At 48.7% G+C, this 25,028-nt stretch overlaps 1 protein-coding gene across 3 annotated transcripts in view; it reads right to left on the bottom strand.

Moving 5' to 3' along the window:
• The window catches only part of LOC123764316 (LIM homeobox transcription factor 1 alpha), a 63,323-nt gene that overhangs the window by 5,492 nt on the left and 32,803 nt on the right, over positions 1 to 25,028 (bottom strand). For 2 of the 3 annotated variants that reach the window (XM_045751917.2, XM_045751916.2), the window contains 2 exons: positions 19,748 to 19,980; positions 18,937 to 19,085 (listed from right to left, as the gene is read on the bottom strand). In XM_045751917.2, coding sequence (XP_045607873.1) covers positions 18,937 to 19,085; positions 19,748 to 19,980 — 382 coding nt within the window. The remainder of the gene's footprint in view (positions 1 to 18,936; positions 19,086 to 19,747; positions 19,981 to 25,028) is intronic. The other variant, XM_045751918.2, reaches the window with a different exon arrangement.

The following is a 25,028-nucleotide window of genomic DNA, read 5'->3' as shown; positions in this document are numbered from 1 at the left end:
GAACACTCTCACTCTCACTAGTACCCTGGTGCCAGTACCATAGTGCCAGTACCCTGGTGCCAGTACCATAGTGCCAGTACCCTGGTGCCAGTACCCTGGTGCCAGTACCATAGTGCCAGCACCCTGGTGCCAGTACCATAGTGCCAGTACCCTGGTGCCAGTACCATAGTGCCAGTACCCTGGTGCCAGTACCATAGTGCCAGTACCCTGGTGCCAGTACCATAGTGCCAGTACCCTGGTGCCAGTACCATAGTGCCAGTACCCTGGTGCCAGTACCCTGGTGCCAGTACCATAGTGCCAGTACCCTGGTGCCAGTACCATAGTGCCAGTACCCTGGTGCCAGTACCCTGGTGCCAGTACCCTGGTGCCAGTACCATAGTGCCAGCACCCTGGTGCCAGTACCATAGTGCCAGTACCCTGGTGCCAGTACCATAGTGCCAGTACCCTGGTGCCAGTACCATAGTGCCAGCACCCTGGTGCCAGTACCATAGTGCCAGTACCCTGGTGCCAGTACCATAGTGCCAGTACCCTGGTGCCAGTACCATAGTGCCAGTACCCTGGTGCCAGTACCATAGTGCCAGTACCCTGGTACCAGTGCTGCACATTCTCAGGCTCCACCATCACATGTCCCTCATGCCCATTTGTACCGTCATGTGAGCGCTGTGTCAGTATGGTGTAGGATCATTAATACAACTGAATCAAAGATGAACATTATCATGTTCTATAATACAGTATATAAAATGTTTATACAATGCAGATACAAATATGGCATAGGGCGGGTGTGTACTCACCTAGTTGTGATTGCCGGGGTTGAGCTCTGGCTCTTTGGTCCCGCTTCTCAACCGTCAATCAACTGGCGTCCAGAGCCTGCTGGGCTCTGTTATATCTACACTTGAAACTGTGTATGGAGTCAGCCTCCACCACATTACTGCCTAATGCATTCCATTTACTAATTACTCTGACACTGAAAAAGTTCTTTCTAATATCTCTGTGGCTCATTTGGGCACTCAGTTTCCACCTGTGTCCCCTAGTGCGTGTGCCCCTTGTGTAAAATAGCCTGTCTTTATCTACCCTATCAATTCCCTTGAGAATCTTGAATGTGGTGATCATGTCCCCCCTAACTCTTCTGTCTTCCAACGAAGTGAGGTTTAATTTCTGTAGTCTCTCCTCGTAGCTCATACCTCTCAGCTCAGGTAGTAGTCTGGTGGCAAACCTTTGAACTTTTTCCAGTTTAGTCTTAAGCTTGACTAGATATGGACTCCATGCTGGAGCCGCATACTCCAGGATTGGTCTGACATATATGGTATATAATGTTCTGAAAGATTCCTTACACAAGTTTCTAAAGGCAGTTCTTATGTTATCCAACCTGGCACATGCCACTGATGTTATCCTCTTGATATGAGCTTCAGGGGACAGGTCTGGCGTGATATCAACCCCAGGTCTTTCTCTCTCTCTGATTCTTGAAGTATTTCATCTCCCAAATGATACCTTGTATCTGGTCTCCTGCTCCCTACACCTATCTTTATTACATTACATTTGCTTGGCTTAAACTCTAACAACCAATTGTTCGACCATTCCTGCAGCTTGTCCAGGTCTTCTTGAAACCTCAAGCTGTCCTCCCCTGTCTTAATCCTTCTCATAATTTTGGCGTCGTCAGCAAACATTGAGAGGAATGAGTCTATACCCTCTGGGAGATCATTTACGTATATAAGAAACAGGATAGGTCCGAGTACAGAGCCCTGTGGGACTCCACTGGTGATTTCACGCCCGTCTGAGGTTTCACCCCTCACTGTAACTCTCTGCTTCCTATTGCTTAGGTACTCCCTTATCCACTGGAGCGCCCTACCAGTTACTCCTGCCTGTTTCTCCAGCTTATGCCTCAGCCTTTCATGGGGTACTGTGTCAAAGGCTTTCCGATAGTCCAAAAAAAATGCAGTCCGCACATCCTTCTCTTTTTTGCTTAATCTTTGTCACCTGATCGTAGAATTCTATTAAGCCTGTAAGGCAAGATTTACCCTCCCTGAACCCATGTTGATGGGTTGTCACGAAGTCCCTTCTCTCCAGATGTGTTACTAGGTTTTTTCTCACTATCTTCTCCATCACCTTGCATGGTATACAAGTTAAAGACAGTGGCCTGTAGTTCAGTGCCTCTTGTCTGTCACCCTTTTTGTATATTGGGACTACATTAGCCGTCTTCCATATTTCTGGTAGGTCTCCCGTTTCCAGTGACCTACTATACACTATGGAGAGTGGCAAACAAAGTGCTCCTGCACACTCTTTCAATACCCATGGTGAGATTCCGTCCGGCCCAACAGCTTTTCTCACATCCAGCTCCAATAGATGCTTCTTGACCTCATCTCTTGTAATTGAGAACCCTTCCGAGGTCGCCAGGTTTGCTGCCACCTCTCCTAGCGCCGTGACCTCTCTTGTCATTGTTCTATTGTAAAGACCTCCTGGCCCCTTTTGTTGAGTTCTTCACACACCTCTTTGTCCTTCTCTGTGTACCTGTCCTCACCCGTCCTAAGTTTCATCACCTGTTCCTTCACTGTTGTCTTCCTCCTGATGTGACTGTGTAGTAGCTTTGGTTCGGTCGTGGCTTTATTAGCTATATCATTTTCAGTGTGTGTGTGTGTGTGTATGTATGTGTGTGTGTGTGTGTGTGTGTGTGTGTGTGTGTGTGTGTGTGTGTGTGTGTGTGTGTGTGTGTGTGTGTGTGTGTGTGTGTGTGTGTGTGTGTGTGTGTGTGTGTGTGTACACACACGCGTGTGGGGTTGGAGCAAGTGTTCATCCCGCCCTCACCCCCTGGAGTGCCAGCGTGACCCTGGGACCACAGCATCAACTTATCCCTCTCCCCTCTCCCCTCCCCCCTCCCCCCTCCCACCCTCCCTCCCCTCCCCCTAACGATCCCCCTGGGCCACGTAGGCGAACACCAGCATATTTGGATAACATTTAGCGCGATAAAGTGACCAACTGGATATAAGGAACGACACACAGCGGAACCGGAACTTGATAAGCCCTCGAGATGATACTTAAGAGGAGGGGCAGGGAGGGAGGGAGGGTCTTACAGGGAGGGAGGGAGGGAGAGAGGGAAGGTCTTGCAGTGAGTGAGAGAAGACCTCCAAGGAGTGAGAGAAGACCTCCAGGGAGTGAGAGAAGACCTCCAAGGAGTGAGAGAAGACCTCCATGGAGTGAGAGAAGACCTCCAAGGAGTGAAAGAAGACCTTCAGGAAGTGAGAAAAGACCTTCAGGGAGTGAGAGAAGACCTTCAGGGAGTGAGAGAAGACCTTCAGGGAGTGAGAGAAGACCTTCAGGGAGTGAGAAAAGACCTTCAGGGAGTGAGAGAAGACCTTCAGGGAGTGAGAGAAGACCTTCAGGGAGTGAGAGAAGACCTTCAGGGAGTGAGAGAAGACCTTCAGGGAGTGAGAGAAGACCTTCAGGGAGTGAGAGAAGACCTCCAAGGAGTGAGAGAAGACCTCCAGGGAGTGAGAGAAGACCTTCAGGGAGTGAGAGAAGACCTTCAGGGAGTGAGAGAAGACCTTCAGGGAGTGAGAGAAGACCTCCAGGGAGTGAGAGAAGACCTCCAGGGAGTGAGAGAAGACCTCCAAGGAGTGAGAGAAGACCTCCAAGGAATGAGAGAAGACCTCAGGGAGTGAGGGGGGGGAAGCCTTGGAGGGAGCTACATAAACACCTGTAATTCCAGCCTCACCCAGTTACAGCCCAGCTCGTGTGCCAGGTAAGTCCACTACGGGCTCACCATAGCCCGTGCTACTTTGGAACTTTTGTCGTAAGTAGCTGAATCTGAAACAACAACAACCAGCGTGACATGTGTCCCCGCGCCCTGGAGCAGAGTGAGGGTAAACAGGTGTGGAGTGAGGGAGAACAGGTGTGGAGTGAGGGGGAACAGGTGTGGAGTGAGGGGGAACAGGTGTGGAGTGAGGGGGAACAGGTGTGGAGTGAGGGAGAACAGGTGTGGAGTGAGGGGGAACAGGTGTGGAGTGAGGGAGAACAGGTGTGGAGTGAGGGGGAACAGGTGTGGAGTGAGGGGGAACAGGTGTGTGCTACTGCAGGGCGGGACTCTCGGAGAGGCCATCAAGGCCACTCATCACACTCATCACTACACACAGCAGTGACCCGGAGTGACCCCGGCCAGGCTGCTGGGGGCCTCCACCCCCCACCCCCCACCTGGGCTCCAAGCGGGGAAGAACAGACGACTGTCTCCAGGTCATGATAGTGAAGGGTGATAGTGAGGGGTGATAGTGAGGGGGTGATTGTGAGGGGTGATAGTGAGGGGTGATAGTGAGGGGTGATAGTGAGGGGTGACAGTGTAGGGTGCGGGATTGATGATGAACAAGTGTGTGAGGGTGACGGAGAACAAGTGTGTGAGGGTGACGGAGAACAAGTGTGTGAGGGTGACGGAGAACAAGTGTGTGAGGGTGACGGAGAACAAGTGTGTGTACTCACCTAGTTGTACTCACCTAGTTGTGTTTGCGGGGGTTGAGCTCTGGCTCTTTGGTCCCGCCTCTCAACCGTCAATCAACAGGTGTACAGATTCCTGAGCCTATCGGACTCTGTCATATCTACACTTGAAACTGTGTATGGAGTCAGCCTCCACCACATCACTTCCTAATGCATTCCATTTGTCAACCACTCTGACACTAATAAAGTTCTTTCTAATATCTCTGTGGCTCATTTGGCCACTCAGTTTCCACCTGTGTCCCCTTGTGCGTGTTCCCCTTGTGTTAAATAGACTGTCTTTATCTACCCTATCAATCCCCTTCAGAATCTTGAATGTGGTGATCATGTCCCCCCTAACTCTTCTGTCTTCCAGCGAAGTGAGGTTTAATTCCCGTAGTCTCTCTTCGTAGCTCATACCTCTCAGCTCGGGTACTAGTCTGGTGGCAAACCTTTGAACCTTTTCCAGTTTAGTCTTATCCTTGACTAGATATGGACTCCATGCTGGGGCTGCATACTCCAGGATTGGCCTGACATATGTGGTATACAAAGTTCTGAATGATTCTTTACACAAGTTTCTGAATGCCGTTCGTATGTTGGCCAGCCTGGCATATGCCGCTGATGTTATCCGCTTGATATGTGCTGCAGGAGACAGGTCTGGCGTGATATCAACCCCCAAGTCTTTTTCCTTCTCTGACTCCTGAAGAATTTCCTCTCCCAGATGATACCTTGTATCTGGCCTCCTGCTCCCTACACCTATCTTCATTACATTACATTTGGTTGGGTTAAACTCTAACAACCATTTGTTCGACCATTCCTTCAGCTTGTCTAGGTCTTCTTGAAGCCTCAAACAGTCCTCTTCTGTTTTAATCCTTCTCATAATTTTAGCATCGTCCGCAAACATTGAGAGAAATGAATCGATACCCTCCGGGAGATCATTTACATATATCAGAAACAAGATAGGACCGAGTACAGAGCCCTGTGGGACTCCACTGGTGACTTCACGCCAATCGGAGGTCTCACCCCTCACCGTAACTCTCTGCTTCCTATTGCTTAGATACTCCCTTATCCACTGGAGCACCTTACCAGCTACACCTGCCTGTCTCTCCAGCTTATGTACCAGCCTCTTATGCGGTACTGTGTCAAAGGCTTTCCGACAATCCAAGAAAATGCAGTCCGCCCAGCCCTCTCTTTCTTGCTTAATCTGTGTCACCTGATCGTAGAATTCTATCAAGCCTGTAAGGCAAGATTTACCCTCCCTGAATCCATGTTGGCGATTTGTCACGAAGTCCCTTCTCTCCAGATGTGTTACCAGGTTTTTTCTCACGATCTTCTCCATCACCTTGCATGGTATACAAGTCAAGGACACTGGCCACCCACTGTGTGTGTGGGTGACGGAGAACAAGTGTGTGTGTGTGGGTGACGGAGAACAAGTGTGTGTGTGTGGGTGACGGAGAACAAGTGTGTGTGGGTGACGGAGAACAAGTGTGTGTGTGGGTGACGGAGAACAAGTGTGTGTGGGTGACGGAGAACAAGTGTGTGTGTGTGGGTGACGGAGAACAAGTGTGTGTGTGGGTGACGGAGAACAAGTGTGTGTGGGGTGACGGAGAACAAGTGTGTGTGGGTGACGGAGAACAAGTGTGTGTGTGGGTGACGGAGAACAAGTGTGTGTGGGTGACGGAGAACAAGTGTGTGTGTGTGGGTGACGGAGAACAAGTGTGTGTGGGTGACGGAGAACAAGTGTGTGTGGGGGTGACGGAGAACAAGTGTGTGTGGGTGACGGAGAACAAGTGTGTGTGGGTGACGGAGAACAAGTGTGTGTGGGTGACGGAGAACAAGTGTGTGTGGGTGACGGAGAACAAGTGTGTGTGGGGGTGACGGAGAACAAGTGTGTGTGGGTGACGGAGAACAAGTGTGTGTGGGTGACGGAGAACAAGTGTGTGTGGGTGACGGAGAACAAGTGTGTGTGGGGGTGACGGAGAACAAGTGTGTGTGGGTGACGGAGAACAAGTGTGTGTGGGTGACGGAGAACAAGTGTGTGGGGGTGACGGAGAACAAGTGTGTGTGGGTGACGGAGAACAAGTGTGTGTGTGGGTGTCGGAGAACAAGTGTGTGGGTGACGGAGAACAAGTGTGTGTGTGGGTGACGGAGAACAAGTGTGTGGGTGACGGAGAACAAATGTGTGTGGGTGACGGAGAACAAGTGTGTGTGGGTGACGGAGAACAAGTGTGTGTGGGGGTGACGGAGAACAAGTGTGTGTGGGTGACGGAGAACAAGTGTGTGTGGGAGTGACGGAGAACAAGTGTGTGTGTGGGGGTGACGGAGAACAAGTGTGTGTGGGTGACGGAGAACAAGTGTGTGTGGGAGTGACGGAGAACAAGTGTGTGTGGGTGACGGAGAACAAGTGTGTGTGGGGGTGACGGAGAACAAGTGTGTGTGGGGGTGGGGGTGGGGGTGGGGGTGGGGGTGGGGGTGGGGGTGGGGGTGGGGGTGGGGGTGGGGGGGGTGCCGGGTGTAGTGAGGTCATACATAAGAGCCCGTTTAAGAGCCAGGGTTCGACCCCCCGCAAGGGGGACCAGGAACTGAAGAACGAATCATATCTTTTGTTTGTATTATTCTTCATTACTCACACTACAACACCCACCTCACACTACAACACCCACCTCACACTACAACACCCACCTCACACTACAACACCCACCTCACACTACAACACCCCTCACACTACAACACCCACCTCACACTACAACACCCACCTCACACTACAACACCCACCTCACACTACAACACCCACCTCACACTACAACACCCACCTCACACTACAACACCCACCTCACACTACAACACCCCTCACACTACAACACCCACCTCACACTACAACACCCACCTCACACTACAACACCCACCTCACACTACAACACCCACCTCACACTACAACACCCACCTCACACTACAACACCCACCTCACACTACAACACCCCACACACTACAACACCCACCTCACACTACAACATCCACCTCACACTACAACACCCACCTCACACTACAACACCCCCTCACACTACAACACCCACCTCACACTACAACATCCACCTCACACTACAACACCCACCTCACACTACAACACCCACCTCACACTACAACATCCACCTCACACTACAACACCCACCTCACACTACAACATCCACCTCACACTACAACACCCACCTCACACTACAACATCCACCTCACACTACAACACCCACCTCACACTACAACATCCACCTCACACTACAACACCCACCTCACACTACAACACCCACCTCACACTACAACACCCCACACACTACAACACCCACCTCACACTACAACATCCACCTCACACTACAACACCCACCTCACACTACAACATCCACCTCACACTACAACACCCACCTCACACTACAACACCCACCTCACACTACAACATCCACCTCACACTACAACACCCACCTCACACTACAACATCCACCTCACACTACAACACCCACCTCACACTACAACATCCACCTCACACTACAACATCCACCTCACACTACAACACCCACCTCACACTACAACATCCACCTCACACTACAACACCCCCTCACACTACAACACCCACCTCACACTACAACACCCACCTCACACTACAACACAAACCTCACACTACAACACCCACCTCACACTACAACATCCACCTCACACTACAACACCCACCTCACACTACAACATCCACCTCACACTACAACACCCACCTCACACTACAACATCCACCTCACACTACAACACCCACCTCACACTACAACATCCACCCCACACTACAACACCCACCTCACACTACAACATCCACCTCACACTACAACATCCACCTCACACTACAACACCCACCTCACACTACAACATCCACCTCACACTACAACACCCCCTCACACTACAACACCCACCTCACACTACAACACCCACCTCACACTACAACACCCACCTCACACTACAACACCCACCTCACACTACAACACCCCCTCACACTACAACACCCCCTCACACTACAACACCCACCTCACACTACAACACCCCCTCACACTACAACACCCACCTCACACTACAACACCCACCTCACACTACAACACCCACCTCACACTACAACACCCCCTCACACTACAACACCCACCTCACACTACAACACCCACCTCACACTACAACACCCCCTCACACTACAACACCCACCTCACACTACAACACCCACCTCACACTACAACACCCACCTCACACTACAACACAAACCTCACATTACAACACCCACCTCACACTACAACACCCACCTCACACTACAACACCCCCTCACACTACAACACCCCCTCACACTACAACACCCACCTCACACTACAACACCCCCTCACACTACAACACCCACCTCACACTACAACACCCACCTCACACTACAACACCCACCTCATACTATAACACCCACCTCACACTACAACACCCACCTCACACTACAACACGCCTCACACTACAACACGGACCACTACCACTCACTGGATGGGTATGGGAACCACTACCACCCACAGGATGGGTATGGGAACCACTACCACTCACAGGATGGGTATGGGAACCACTACCACTCACAGGATGGGTATGGGAACCACTACCACCCACAGGATGGGTATGGGAACCACTACCACTCACAGGATGGGTATGGGGACCACTACCACCCACAGGATGGGTATGGGGACCACTACCACCCACAGGATGGGTATGGGGACCACTACCACTCACAGGATGGGTATGGGAACCACTACCACCCACAGGATGGGTATGGGGACCACTACCACTCTCAGGATGGGTATGGGGACCACTACCACTCACAGGATGGGTATGGGGACCACTACCACTCACAGGATGGGTATGGGGACCACTACCACTCACAGGATGGGTATGGGGACCACTACCACCCACAGGATGGGTATGGGGTACATAATAAATTAACTTCACTAACAAGGCTGACAGCGAGGATCACAACAAGGTGATAGAGCTCTCAGCGAGCTGCACAATACACACTCACAACACACTCATCCACACTGTACTCTCAACACGCACTTGAATAAGGCAGTCCTTGTTAAGTCCGTCGAGGCTCTCAGTATATGTTGCTGCTGCTTCACGCTCAATTTACTGACCCGTCACACTTGTAAACACACTCAAGGAAGCCGCAGTGAGGGGCTTAACTCTCACGGGGCAGCGCTCATCTCTGGCCCCCAGTGAGGGCTCAACTCTCCCAGGGCAGCTCTCGCCCTGTGGTATCGAACCCGCGTCGGGTGAGCCAGGATTCCGGATCGATCCCACCACCCGGCTCCATGGGTATATCAGGCCATTGTTATCTCATTGTGTACATTGCCACCAGTCAAGAACCCTGGACAGGGGGAGGGGGGGTCTTGAGGAATTTGTTAGGTTAGGGTAGGATAGGTTTTAGGGAAGGTTAGGTTAGGATAGGCCTTAGGGAAGGTTAGGTTAGGATAGGTCTTAGGGAAGGTTAGGTTAGGATAGGTCTTAGGGAAGGTTAGGTTAGGATAGGTCTTAGGGAAGGTTAGGTTAGGATAGGTTTTAGGGAAGGTTAGGTTAGGATAGGTCTTAGGGAAGGTTAGGTTAGGATAGGTCTTAGGGAAGGTTAGGTTAGGATAGGTCTTAGGGAAGGTTAGGTTAGGATAGGTCTTAGGGAAGGTTAGGTTAGGATAGGTCTTAGGGAAGGTTAGGTTAGGATAGGCCTTAGGGAAGGTTAGGTTAGGATAGGTCTTAGGGAAGGTTAGGTTAGGATAGGCCTTAGGGAAGGTTAAGTTAGGATAGGTCTTAGGGAAGGTTAGGTTAGGATAGGTCTTAGGGAAGGTTAGGTTAGGATAGGCCTTAGGGAAGGTTAGGTTAGGATAGGTCTTAGGGAAGGTTAGGTTAGGATAGGTTTTAGGGAAGGTTAGGTTAGGATAGGTCTTAGGGAAGCTTAGGTTAGGATAGGTCTTAGGGAAGGTTAAGTTAGGATAGGTCTTAGGGAAGGTTAGGTTATCTTCTTGAGGTTATCTTGAGATGATTTCGGGGCTTTAGTGTCCCCGCGGCGCGGTCCTCGACCAGGCCTCCACCCCCAGGAAGCAGCCCGTGACAGCTGACTAACTCCCAGGTACCTATTTACTGCTAGGTAACAGGGGCATTCAGGGTGAAAGAAACTTTGCCCATTTGTTTCTGCCTCGTGCGGGAATCGAACCCGCGCCACAGAATTACGAGTCCTGCGCGCTATCCACCAGGCTACGAGGCCCCTAGGTTAGGATAGGTCTTAGGGAAGGTTAGGTTAGGATAGGTCTTAGGGAAGGTTAGGTTAGGATAGGTCTTAGGGATGGTTAGGTTAGGATAGGCCTTAGGGAAGGTTAGGTTAGGATAGGTCTTAGGGAAGGTTAGGTTAGGATAGGTCTTAGGGAAGGTTAGGTTAGGATAGGCCTTACGGAAGGTTAGGTTAGGATAGGTCTTAGGGAAGGTTAGGTTAGGATAGGTCTTAGGGAAGGTTAGGTTAGGATAGGCCTTAGGGAAGGTTAGGTTAGGATAGGCCTTAGGGAAGGTTAGGTTAGGATAGGTCTTAGGGAAGGTTAGGTTAGGATAGGTCTTAGGGAAGGTTAAGTTAGGATAGGTCTTAGGGAAGGTTAGGTTAGGATAGGTCTTAGGGAAGGTTAGGTTAGGATAGGTCTTAGGGAAGGTTAGGTTAGGATAGGTCTTAGGGAAGGTTAGGTTAAGATAGGTCTTAGGGATGGTTAGGTTAGGGTAGACCTTAGGGAACCGGGGGGGGGGTCTTAGGAAGATGGCGTGGTTTACCTGTAGTTGGTTCTGAGAGCACTTTAACTCCACAAGCCCGGCTTGGGGTCAGGGCCAGGATTCATCAAACATCTACTTGGTCGACAAAGCTGTTGTTTGAAGCGGCTCGCATCCCCCACATATCCATAAACAACCGGTGGGTCTTTTGACTTCCTGTACGAGACTCCCCCCACATACCCCTTAACCCCATATATCCCCTTAACTCCACATACCCCTTAATCCCTTACCATTTAAACGCTTCAGTTTCTTCTTTCCTCTGCCACTTTGTTTCATTTCTCACACCATAATAACTTAATGTTTCCTTCGCGCATTCCACTTATTTCCCCTTACTGCGGGAGAGATACATAATAATTTACACGTGGAAAATAATAGAGGGGCTGATCCCAAACCTGCACACAGAAATAACATCACATGAGACCAGGAGGCATGGCAAGATGTGCAGAATACCTCCGTTGAAAAGCAGAGGTGCAACAGGTACTCTGAGAGAGAACTCTATCAACATCAGAGGCCCTTTACACTCATTAAGATTTTAACTTAGATTCAACAGAGCAGAAGAAGTTGTTAAACATATATGGCAAAATTTTACTGAAGCGACCATACGAGTCATAAATACTCATATTCCGCCCAAGTAAAACAGAAACAAGCAACACTTAGTGGGCCAGCCAGAGGCTTAGGGTCCGCGCAGGAATATCCCTGAAAAAAAATCAGAGGCCCAAGACTGTTCAACACGCTTCCACTACACAAAAGGGCCATAACTGGCCGACCCCTCACGGTGTTGAAGAGAGAACTTGACAAGCACCTCCAAAGGATACTTGATCAACCAGGCTATGACTCATACGTCAGGCTGCGAGCAGCCGCGTCTAACAGCCTTGTTGACCAGTCCAACAACCAGGAAGCCTAGTCGACGACCGGGCCGCGGGGACGCTAAGCCCCGAAAACACCTCAAGGTAAGGTAACCTCAAGGTAGATACTGCGTACAGGTTCCTACTTTTTGGCGTCTTCTCCTCCTCCTACGTTTATTCTTTTCCCTTACCAACCCGCTTGCCCTCCCCTTCATCCACTCATGCCCTTTCACGCCCACACAGACCTCTTGGTGAGTCGAGACAAGCAGTGCATGCTAATATTTATTTATTGTGATATGCTTAATCCCCTCCCTATCTCCACTATGCGTCCCGCGCCATTGTTGTTGTGGTCGGTTACTCTTCTGTTGTCCCGCGCCATTGTTGTTGTGGTCGGTTATTCTTCTGTTGTCTCGCGCCATTGTTGTTGTGGTCGGTTATTCTTCTGTTGTCTCGCGCCATTGTTGTTGTGGTCGGTTACTCTTCTGTTGTCTCGCGCCATTGTTGTTGTGGTCGGTTATTCTTCTGTTGTCTTGCGCCATTGTTGTTGTGGTCGGTTATTCTTCTGTACTCACCTAATTGTACTCACCTAATTGTGCGTGTTGTCTTGCTCCATTGTTGTTGTGGTCGGTTATTCTTCTGTTGTCTCGCACCATTGTTGTTGTGGTCGGTTATTCTTCTGTTGTCCCGCACCATTGTTGAAGTGGTTAGTTAATCTTCTGTTGTCCTGCGCCAACGTTGTTGTGGTCGGTTACACTCTCATTGTCCTGATTAAGTGTTGATGTAGTCGATTACTCTCAAGTTGTCTCGACCATTGAGCGTCTAAATACTCTAGTCCGTTTAATCAACGAGCAAAGCTGGGCAAACGATGTTGATATAACAATCAATCAGCGTTAATAATGTTGATCCTACGTTGAGCACCAATAAATACCAGCTTGGATGATGTTATTTGGAAGAGTTAAATAGAGTATTACCCTGCTGAGAGATACTTTTGTTTAACAATAAATAACAAAATATTTAAGTATAAATTAAATTAAAATTACAGAGCAAAAACAAAATATGTACAGATCAAAAATAAGATAGATGAATTGTTCTGGAAACTGGAACATACTGGAACATACTGGAGGGGGTGACAGAGAGACTTCTGACGTGGAAGAAAAATTTTCTCACTGAAAATTGAAGGCATCAGAGGCAATGTATCAGACTGGAGAAGTGTTAATACTAGTGAGTACCACGGGGTTCAGTTCTTGCACCGGTCATATTCATTGTCTATATAAACGATCATATTCATTGTCTATATAAACAATCTAACAGGAGGAATACATAATTATATGAACATGTTTGCTGATGATGGCAAACTACTAGACAAGATAAGAAACTTTGAGGATTGTCATACCCTTCAAAAAGACTAGGATAATAGTATATGGAGCAACACATGGCAACGTAATTTTAATGTAAATAAATGTCACGTTGTGAAATGTGGAAAAAGAGAAAATAGACCACACACAACCTAAAAGTTGTATGACATGGCTTTAAAGAAATTCTGATAAAGAAAGAAGATTCTGGATAGAAAATTGTCACTTGAGGACCACACAAAGAACAGTATGCGAGGAGCATATCCAACGCTTTCCAACTTTAGGAAATACATGGGTGGCGAAATACTAAGAAAATTGCTCACAACCTTTGTGAGACCCAAAACTGGAATGTGCAGCAGTTGTGTAGTGTTCCTGTCTCAAGAAGCACATCAGTAAACTGGAAACTGTGCAACAACATGCAACTAAATGGTTCCGGGACTGAGAAACAAGAGGTATTAAATACACCAAAGCTAGAAGATTGAAGAAAAAGAGGTGATATGATCACTACTTACAAAATAGTAATAGGAATCGACAAAATTGACAGAGTTCTTGAAACCTACAACATCAACAACAGGAGGATGTGGAGTCATTCACATCCTCAAATTACCGAAGAATCGTTAGAAAGTTCACTTTTGTAACCAGCGTGGTACACGGCTGGAACAAGTTAGGTGAGATGGTGGAGGCCAAACCCGTCAGTAACTTCAAAGTGTTATACGACAAAGAGTACTGGGAAGACGGGATACTACGAGCGTAGCTCTCATCCTGTAAGTAGACTCAGGTAATCACGCACACCAACACGTATGCACGCAAAGAAGCACGCACGCAAACGAGCACACAGACACACACACACACACACACCATAAATACTCCGGGCACTAAGTACCTGGAGACTGAGTCAACAAACAGGGAGGCTGGAGACCCCGAAGGTGATAACACCGCCCGGCCTCTTAACTATCCCCGCCCTCCACACACCAAGTGCTCCTCCACCTTCACCAGAGTCCTGCTTCCCGACCACTGTTACGGCACCGCTACTCCACGAGTAGTGGTGGTGGAGGAGAGGAGCAGTGGTAGTGGAGGAACAGTGGTGGAGAAATAGTGTTGGAGGAACAGTGGTGGTGTTGGTGCTATAGTGGCTGGTGTGGTAGCGATCACATGGTGCGATACCAGTCTTAATTATGAGAGGTGATGGTACCGGGTGACTGTTATCAGCGGGTGATGACAGCGGGTGACTGTTATCAGCGGGTGATGGAAGCAGGTGACTGTTATCAGCAGGTGATGACAGCGGGTGACTGTTATCAGCGGGTGATGGCAGCAGGTGACTGTTATCAGCGGGTGATGACAGCACGTGAGGAAGACACAACCAAGATAGCGGTGCTGGGATTAAAATCAGCACCTGGCAAGGAATGTTGGTCTCAGGTGGAAGTGGTGGCAGGAACAGGTGGCAGGGACTGATGGCAGGGGGTAAGTGATGGCCAGGATCAACAAGGCAGTGTTGTCCCGGCGGATGGAGTGCCTCACCCGGAACCTCCTCCACGCCCTCCGAGTGCTGAGATAAAGCTAGCGACTTGACGCTAAGAATAGCGCAGAGCTACGCACATCTACGACCTATTTGTCTGATTTTCTGAAAAGTGTATAATCAAATCTGATGTATTCACGCCAAGTTTCCATTATCCTGACACATTTCTCTTCATTCCATCAACATTTCGTCACCCCTTGTTCGAAACTGACCAGGATCGACCCAGCATGAACCAATATCCATCGCCCATCAGCTGTCAACGCCGTCCGCGCCATCACAGTTACTAGGGTGAAAGTTTATCATGGATATTCACCACAAAGCTAAATTCTTCAAGCTTAGCCTACATTTTTTTATATTAATCGCTCTGTAATATTTTTAAAATGATTCAGCTTCAATTTACCCAACCGTAAAAATTATTTTAGCTATTTTTAAAGCTGTATTTTCTGTATAATGTAGGATAAACTCATTGGCAGTACTGCACGTCACTCGTTCTGTCAGCCAATCAGCGGCCATAAATCTGTCACCGGTGCGCGCAGTGTTGCCGTCACTAGGGCCGGACAGTTTAGACAGGAGTTACATTGGAGATGAAATGGTTGTTGTTGTGTTTGGACAGACGGACAGACAAGGCCCATTTCGAAGGGATACACAGAAGCCAGGAGTGATAGGTGTTGTGTTTAGGCCAGGAGTGGTCCACTTTAAGACTCCCCAGTAGTATATTCTTTCTCACAGAAGCCTGGATCAAATGCCGCCATATTTAGAGTAAAAACCTTGAGGAATAAAAGGCGTTTACATTGCGATAATGACCTACACTATTACTCTTAATAACATACTCAGATTTAAACTAAGCTGGAAATGGCGGAAAGTAAGAGTATCTGAGAATTGCACGAGTCCGCGCTGTGTCTAGTTACTACATCAACAAATGGGGCCTAATATACACACAATTCATTGGGTTCGCACTCATCTTTCTCAAAAGGCACACACACACTTATCTGATTTACTGCCGTCCGCGCAAACACCCATAAACAAACACAAACACTCACATACGCTCTTTCACAAGTTTTTTTGCGCCACTCTCAGTCATATAGACGTGTTGGTATATGACTTTAAGTGAACCTGTTCTCTATTATACAGAGCAACGGTGACCCATCATCAAGAGACCCTTAGTACTGAAATATAGTCTCTCTCTCTCTCTCTCTCTCTCTCTCTCTCTCTCTCTCTCTCTTGCCCAATATACATAGCCAAGTACATGCACTGTATACGCACTTGTACCCAAGGCCATGCATACACAAGCGCACGTTTCCCTCTCAAGTACAGCAGCCATAATGCACAAATGCTGTTCCCCTCCTTGAGCACTCTCTTGGGACTTCCCCTCCTCCTCCCCCTCCCACCAACCTCTCCCCTCACTGGCTGTCGGCACTCTGTGGGACAGCGTGTTATATAAGGGGGAGAAGATGAGGGCCAAGGGGTAACTCTGGCTGTCAACAGGTTAAGTAGGGGCACGGCTGAAGAAATGCCACCAAGAAATGGTTTAAGAAAGCAATGTTATTAATATTAAATATGTTAGTTATCCTCTAAAAAAACTCCAAGAACATATTGATTACAATATTCGTCAACGGGGATACTTCAAGAAGAACAAAAGGGCAGAACAAATAACAGATAAACAAGAACAAAGAACAGGTACAGGAACAGGCAGAACAAATAACAGATAGACAAGAACAAAGAACAGGTACACATGAAAATAAAGAAAGGTTACGATAGCATCAGAGAGGAAAATAGTTCAAAGAAAAACAAATGGTTTAAGATGTTTGTGAAGGAAAGCGAGAGGAGCGCGACCATTGGCTCAGGTATCATGTGTGTACCATCTTTTATTGTGCTATATCCCTACCAATCCGGGTTCGATCCCGGGCACCGGCGAGAAACAATGGGCAGAGTTTCTTTCATCCTATGCCCCTTGTTACCTAGCAGTAAAATAGGTACCTGGGTGTTAGTCAGCTGTCACGGGCTGTTTCCTGGGGGGTGGAGGCCTGGTCGAGGCCCGGGCCGCGGGGACACTAAAAAGCCCCGAAATCATCTCAAGATAACCTCAAGATCCATCCCCGCTCATCCATAACTATCCATCCCCACCCATCCATCCTTACCAATCCTTCCCTCTCTATCCTTACCCATGGATGACATCTCCCGTCACGCAGGGTGCAGTTGCACCTCCACAGATCTCCAGTATCATCTATTGATACTGGTAATGGCTCAAAAGGGCCACCACTTACGGGCTATTCTTGCCCGTGCCACCTTTTGGGTGGCTTAATCTTCATCAATCAATCTATCCATACCAATCTTCTCCCACCCATCCTTACCACTGACAGGTGAAGCTGGGGATCTCTCCTCCCCGCAAGGAGTACAGAGCATGTCGTCCACGCCTTCCGCAGAATCGTTTGAAGGCTTAATAAAGAAAGGTCAAAGATTAGCCAGGGTTGATGCCACCAGACAGTGCCGGCTCAAAGCTGGAGGCACCAGTGCTTACCAGGAGCGGTGAGTGCCAGTCAAAACAGGCGATAACCCATGACCCTGGGGTGGCACCGCCCCTCTCACCACCGCCGCCGCTGCTGCTGCAGCGTCCAGCAAGAGGTCGTCATTGTTGTAGGAGAGTTACCTCACTGTTGTGCTCGGCCTCACACGAGTGGGGTCTAGCACCTGACAAAAGTGTGCAAGCTTGGACGTCATCGTTACTCTATAAACAAATCAGATCCAGCCAAACTCACCCTAACCTCCTAACCCAACCCAACCCAACCTAACCTAACCTAATCTAACTTAACTTAACCTAACCTAACCTAACGATTACAAAAGATAAACTTTTATTTTATATGTGGAGTGTACAAGGTGTGATGTCTCAATGACGTCATAATGGTCATATTGGTACAAGTTTTAGATCCTACTGGCTCAGACACTTCCGTTGGTAGCGATCGACCGCTCAATATAGCAAACTACCGCTAAATTTTAGCATGAATCGCTACACCAAAAATAGCGCCATATCTTCACCAACGCTGTGCTGACGTCAGCAACTGCTGCTCTCAGAGCCTTCACTGTCCTCACCACCATGTCCTCCCCTAGTGCGTCAGCTCCTGGGCCCCGCCTTCTCTACATAACTTTGTTTAATGGACTGAGATACGAGACAGCACCTATTTAATGCCTGACAGCTTCTATTTGATATGCAGCAGTTCCTATTTAATACGTGGCAGCTCCTATTTAATACAAGGCAGGTATTGTCTGCCAGAACTCGTAGACTGGAACTCGTGCCATATTGTGGTAATTATCCCTTCACATCAAGACTTGTCGGCAGCTTGAGGCTGGAGCCCCGCTGGTGGCGGCCACACAAGGAATCCAGTGCTAGATTCAACACCCTATAAATATCGTTTAAGATCGGCGGATTGAATCGTCGCTCTGTGTGGGGTGGTGTACAGGGTAAACATGGGTAGTGGGTGGTGGGGGTGGTGTTGGGGGTAGTAGTGGTGGTGGTGGGGTGGTGGTGGGGTGGTGTTGGGGGTAGTAGTGGGGGTAGTAGTGGGGGTAGTGGTGGGGGTAGTGGTGGGGGTAGTGGTGGGGGTAGTGGTGGGGGTAGTGGTGGGGGTAGTGGTGGGGGTAGTGGTGGGGGTTGTGGTGGGGGTAGTGGTGGTGGTAGTGGTGGTGGTAGTGGTGGTGGGTGGTGGTAGTGGTGGGGGTGGTGGTGTTCGTGGTGGTGGTGTTCGTGGTGGTGGTGGTAGTGGTGGTGGTGTTGGTAGTGGTGGTGGAGTGGTGACGTGTGCACAGCAGCAGTACCACCAGCAGCGGCAGCACTCGAAGCCTCCTCAGTGGTACTAGCAACAGGAACAATATGAAGAGCAGCAGTAGTAGCAATATTAACAGTGTACGTCGTCAGCACTACCGCTGAGCAACCCACCTTCCTGCAAGGCTTGGGAGACACGCTGAAGGAGGCCATGAACTGCTTCCTCTGCGCCGACGTCAGGATCGTTCTGGGTCTCTTGGGGCCTCGTCTACCGTCCCGAGGTCTCGACCCATCGTCCACTATGAAGTCGTCGCCCAGTGGACCTGCAGAAGCCATAGACGAAGGCGATGATCGTCTGGTAGGAGGCACAGAGTAAGCTGGGTCCTCGGACTGCACATTACTGTGCAGCTCTTTTATGTTGTTATTTCTTAATTGGTTAAAGACATTCCTATTTTAGGTTTGTGGAAAAAAATTACTGAAACTATACAAGTGAACTAAATGTTACTAATTTATCTGAAGAATGAGTCATATATTTGAACGAGAATTCATATTTTATTAAACTGATAAAACATCTCAATAAATCTTCTATTACCGATATTACACATATGGAGAGTTGATCTTCATACTAAACTTGAGCAAGATTCTTAAGCAGTATATAGAGGAGGAGCCAGTGAGCGCGCCCACCGTCTCAAGGAACACATCACCGGTACACAAGACCTCAACCCGTCAACACTAATCCAATAAATACATGAGGCTATACCAACCAGTTTCCTCAGTAGGCTTTATAATTAGTATTATTATTTAAACTGAAAGTGAAATTATTCCTCGATTTTAAACTCAAAGGATATTTGAGAAAAGGGAGAGTGATGAGGGGATTTTTTTGGGGTGGGGGATAGGGAGGGACAGGGGATGTTTCCCGCGTAAATATACACGGCGGGTTAGCCAGATCATGAAACAATAAACAAAACTACACTTCAATACTAACTCAGCCACTCACTCTGCGGCCCGTGCTGCTGTAGAAGGAACATCTCTTTCTCGTAGTCGGCCCGGCAGAAGAGCTGGTGACCCCGTAGCACGTACTGGTCGCCCTTCTGCAGCACCTGGCAGCAGACGACGCAGGCGAAGCAGTGGAGGTGGAAGACGAGAGACTGCGCTCGCATCACCAGCTCGTGGGGCAGGAGGCGGTCGCCACACCCGGCACACTTCACAGAGAACAGCCTGCGTGAGGAGGCGGCTCCGATTAGCGAGTGTTCTCTCAGCTCTGGGAACCACCTCTTACACATATTTGGCGCTGAGAATGTCCGCTGCTAGTACAGCCAATACACCTATCTTGAGGTTATCTTGAGTTGATTTCGGGGCTTTTTTTTTAGTGTCCCCGCGGCCCGGTCCTTGACCAGGCCTCCACCCCCAGGAAGCAGCCCGTGACAGCTGACTAACACCCAGGTACCTATTTACTGCTAGGTAACAGGGGCATAGGGTGAAAGAAACTCTGCCCACCGTTTCTCGCTGGCGCCCGGCATCGAACCCAGGACCACAGGATCACAAGTCCAGTGTGCTGTCCGCTCGGCCGACCAGCTCCCCTCCCATCATACACAAAACGGTTTTCACCAACAGACTTTAAAACCGACATAACCCAACCCAACCCAACCCAAAACCAGCCTAAAATATGCAGGCGATGAGTCACAATAACGTGGCTAAAGTATGATGACCAGACCACACACTAGAATGTGAAGGGATGACGACGTTTCGGTCCGTCCTGGACCATTCTCAAGTTGATTGAGAATCTCAATCGACTTGAGAATGGTCTAGGACGGACCGAAACGTCGTCGTCCCTTCACATTTTAGTGAGTGGTCTGGTCATCAGCCTAAAATAACCCAACGGAGCCTAACACAGCCTAACTTAAGGTAAATACAGCTAACCTAACGATATATATACGAAACATTTGTATACGATTTGAATATAATCTTGATATAAACAGTAAAATTAAAAGTTTTGGAATGAAAGCTACAATTTATACCACAGGATCCTTCAAGTCCACATAGATAAACCATCGCAACCAAGCCTCTGATCCCAACAGAGACTGAACGACGGGCTTCCTAATAACGACACAAACTTCATACACAGCACCAGAGGAAACAACACGACCCGGCACGCCACGGGTCGTACTGCGATGGTACTATAAGGAATATGGAGGCCTTGGGGGGGGGGAAGGGGCGGGCACGTGCTGTAGCAACCCGTGTTGTAACATCAACAATGATTATGCTCATAATTATGCTCATAACAATGCGTATGGCTAGGCATCCCCTCCCGTTCTTAGAAGAGCATCCACCTCCAATGAACGTTTCTTACCTAGGAACGTTTGTTACCTATTAACGTTTGTAATCTAGGAACGTTTGCTACCAATTAATGTTTGTTAGTCAGTTTTACTATATGAGAGGTGGTGAGAGTGGAGAGCGTGGACCTCAAGGAACACTATATATATATATATATATATATATATATATATATATATATATATGTATATATATATATATATATATATATATATATATATATATATATATATATATATATATATATATATATATATATATATATATAAGAAAGTTATGGCTCCAGGAGCTCCAGGCCTGAGCGCGCGGGGACCCACTCCGGGCACTCCGGAAGCTCCCTAATGGACGACAGCAGCAACCAATAGAAATGTTTCAACTGAAAATGGTGTGTAAATATCGCATTTCTATTGGTTAAAATGCCATGTAGGGTTCACATTTGTAATTCCAAAAAAATCCCAAAATGTATTCTAGCCCTGAGCCAATAGGAATCTGCTATTGCAAAGGGAACGTAAATACCCATTTGCCACTGGCCGAGCCGCTGTAAAGTGTCCGGAATGTGCAATTATCCGACGGCCCGAAACTAAACGTCAACTTGGCCCAAAACTTTCTCATGAATCAACCAGATCAGGGCCGGGACTCGTCACGCATTTACACGACCACTTACGAAACCTGTACATCTTTCATCAATCATGGCGGCTTTGTTTACGCTTATTAAACAGTTTACCAGCTTGGAAACGTCACAAAGCAAGGTTATTATGGTTATAAACAACCTCGTGGTGCTTCGGAGGTCATCAACTGTTTGATATGTGTAAACAAAGCCGCCATGATTGAGGAAAGATGTACAGGTTTCGTAAATGGTCGTGTAAATGCTTGATGACTCCCCGCTGCAATCAGAGCCCCGCACTGAGTTACAGTCTAACACTGGGTCCTGTAGCACAGTAGTCTACGTCCTTGGCTCGCACTCGACGGACCCGAATTCAATCCCCGGACGGAGCAAGAACGGTTGGGCACGTTTCCTTTCAGCTGATGCAGTAAACAGGTACCTGAGAGTCGGGCAACTGTTGTGGGGGGTCGCATCATTCTTTCAACCTGGTGTACCTGTTCACCTAGCAGTAAATAGGTACCAGGGAGTTAAACAGCTGCTACGGGCTGCTTCCTGGGTATGTGTGTGAAAATTAGGATTAAGGACTTGCCAGAAACGCTACGCGTGCCAGTGGCTGTACAAGAATGTAACAACTCTTGTATATATAAGTAAAAAATAAAATAAAAAATAAAAAAGACACGTTAAAACCACGAGCATCGTACTTACACCATGGTCTGAACACGTCATCAATGGGAGACAAGACCACACCATCAATGGGAGACAAGACCACACCATCAATGGGAGAGAAGACCACACCATCAATGGGAGACAAGACCACACCATCAATGGGAGACAAGACCACACCATCAATGGGAGAGAAGACCACACCATCAATGGGAGAGAAGACCACACCATCAATGGGAGACAAGACCACACCATCAATGGGAGACAAGACCACACCATCAATGGGAGACAAGACCACACCATCAATGGGAGACAAGACCACACCATCAATGGGAGACAAGACCACATCATCAATGGGAGAGAAGACCACAACATCAATGGGAGAGAAGACCACAACATCAATGGGAGACAAGACCACACCATCAATGGGAGAGAAGACCACATCATCAATGGGAGACAAGACCACACCATCAATGGGAGAGAAGACCACAACATCAATGGGAGAGAAGACCACAACATCAATGGGAGAGAAGACCACAACATCAATGGGAGACAAGACCACACCATCAATGGGAGAGAAGACCACAACATCAATGGGAGAGAAGACCACAACATCAATGGGAGACAAGACCACACCATCAATGGGAGAGAAGACCACACCATCAATGGGAGAGAAGACCACAACATCAATGGGAGACAAGACCACAACATCAATGGGAGAGAAGACCACAACATCAATGGGAGACAAGACCACATCATCAATGAGAGAGAAGACCACATCATCAATGGGAGACAAGACCACACCATCAATGGGAGACAAGACCACACCATCAATGAGAGACAAGACCACAACATCAATGGGAGACAAGACCACAACATCAATGAGAGAGAAGACCACATCATCAATGGGAGACAAGACCACATCATCAATGGGAGAGAAGACCACATCATCAATGGGAGACAAGACCACAACATCAATGAGAGAGAAGACCACAACATCAATGAGAGAGAAGACCACAACATCAATGGGAGACAAGACCACATCATCAATGGGAGAGAAGACCACATCATCAATGGGGGAGAAGACCACATCATCAATGGGAGACAAGACCACAACATCAATGAGAGAGAAGACCACAACATCAATGAGAGAGAAGACCACAACATCAATGGGAGACAAGACCACATCATCAATGGGAGAGAAGACCACATCATCAATGGGAGACAAGACCACAACATCAATGAGAGAAGACCACATCATCAATGAGAGAGAAGACCACATCATCAATGGGAGACAAGACCACAACATCAATGGGAGAGAAGACCACATCATCAATGGGAGACAAGACCACACCATCAATGAGAGACAAGACCACAACATCAACATAAGCTGAGAACATATCTACGAAAGAGACCACAACAAAAAACCGATATGGAACTAAATATCAATATCTAGAGGATAGAGGAGACAGAGGGGGCATGACCACAACATACAAGATACTGAGGGGAATATTAAATAAAGGTGGATAAAGCTAGACTCTTCAAATGAAGAGAAGGAAGTAGGCCAAGAGGACACAAGAGGAGGAAGTACTCGTACCCTGTACGCGTAGTGAACGAGTTGAATGCACTGCAAGAGGAAGTTGTAGGAGCCACCTCCATTCACAACTTGAAGGCAATATTCGATAAAGAGTTGGGACGTCAGAATAGTTAAGTTGTGATACTACAAGTACAACAAGGGTAGTAGGCTGGGTATTATGAGCTGGACCTCACTCCCCTCTTAGTCATTGTTAGGTAAGTACTACCACCACCACTACCACCACTGGGTCACTACCTCCACTACCACCACCACCCCCCAGCCACCACCCAGCCACCACCACTACCACCACCCCCCAGCCACCACCACCACCACCACTCCCCAGCCAGCCACCACCACCACCACCCAGCCACTACCACCACCACCACCCAGCCACTACCACCACCTCCACCACCACTACCACCCCCCAGCCACCACCAATATAACACCTCCTCTTCCCCTCACCCTCCCTCGTGCAGCCTCGTAACTTCCCCCTGCACCCAGCACTCCCCCAGCTCCCCCTCCAGAGCCTCCCCTGGCCAGCAGCCCCTGCCACCCCCGACCCTGGCCACCATCTCCCCTCTCTCTCTCCCCTCCCAGCTGTCGCCAGGCAACACGTGGGTCAGGCTCGTCCCCTCACCAGCTGGCTCGCCGCCCCTCACATTTATTATAATGAAAAATATCCGGCCCGCGTGATCCGACCCGGCGTGTTTTGAAGCGTTATTCCCAGTCCGGCCGAGATGGCAGGCTCCAGCCGGCTGGCTCCACCACCTGGCAGCTCCAGCCGGCTCCACCACCTAGCAGGCTCCAGCCGGCTCCACCTCTTCTCCAGACTTCTCTCAGGTGTTAGGCCCGGCGTGTAGGCCGGGTCGGGGCATGCTGGAGACCTTTCCTTGAGAGGCCAGAGAGAGAAATGTACACAAAAATGATAAACAAATTACTTTTAGCGCACATAAGTGTTGGTGGAGGGCGCACGGCTGGACCAGTAGCGCACTGTGCACCACCTTGATTATCCCAGATATTTATTCACTGTGGCAGAATGTTTGGAATTTACGGGCTCACCATAGCCCGTGCTACATGGAAATTTTTGTT

Source organism: Procambarus clarkii, chromosome 82, assembly GCF_040958095.1.
Source record: "Procambarus clarkii isolate CNS0578487 chromosome 82, FALCON_Pclarkii_2.0, whole genome shotgun sequence".
Taxonomy (NCBI): domain Eukaryota; kingdom Metazoa; phylum Arthropoda; class Malacostraca; order Decapoda; family Cambaridae; genus Procambarus; species Procambarus clarkii.
The sequence above is the reverse complement of the archived record's forward strand: the minus strand, read 5'-3'. Positions and strand labels throughout refer to the sequence as shown.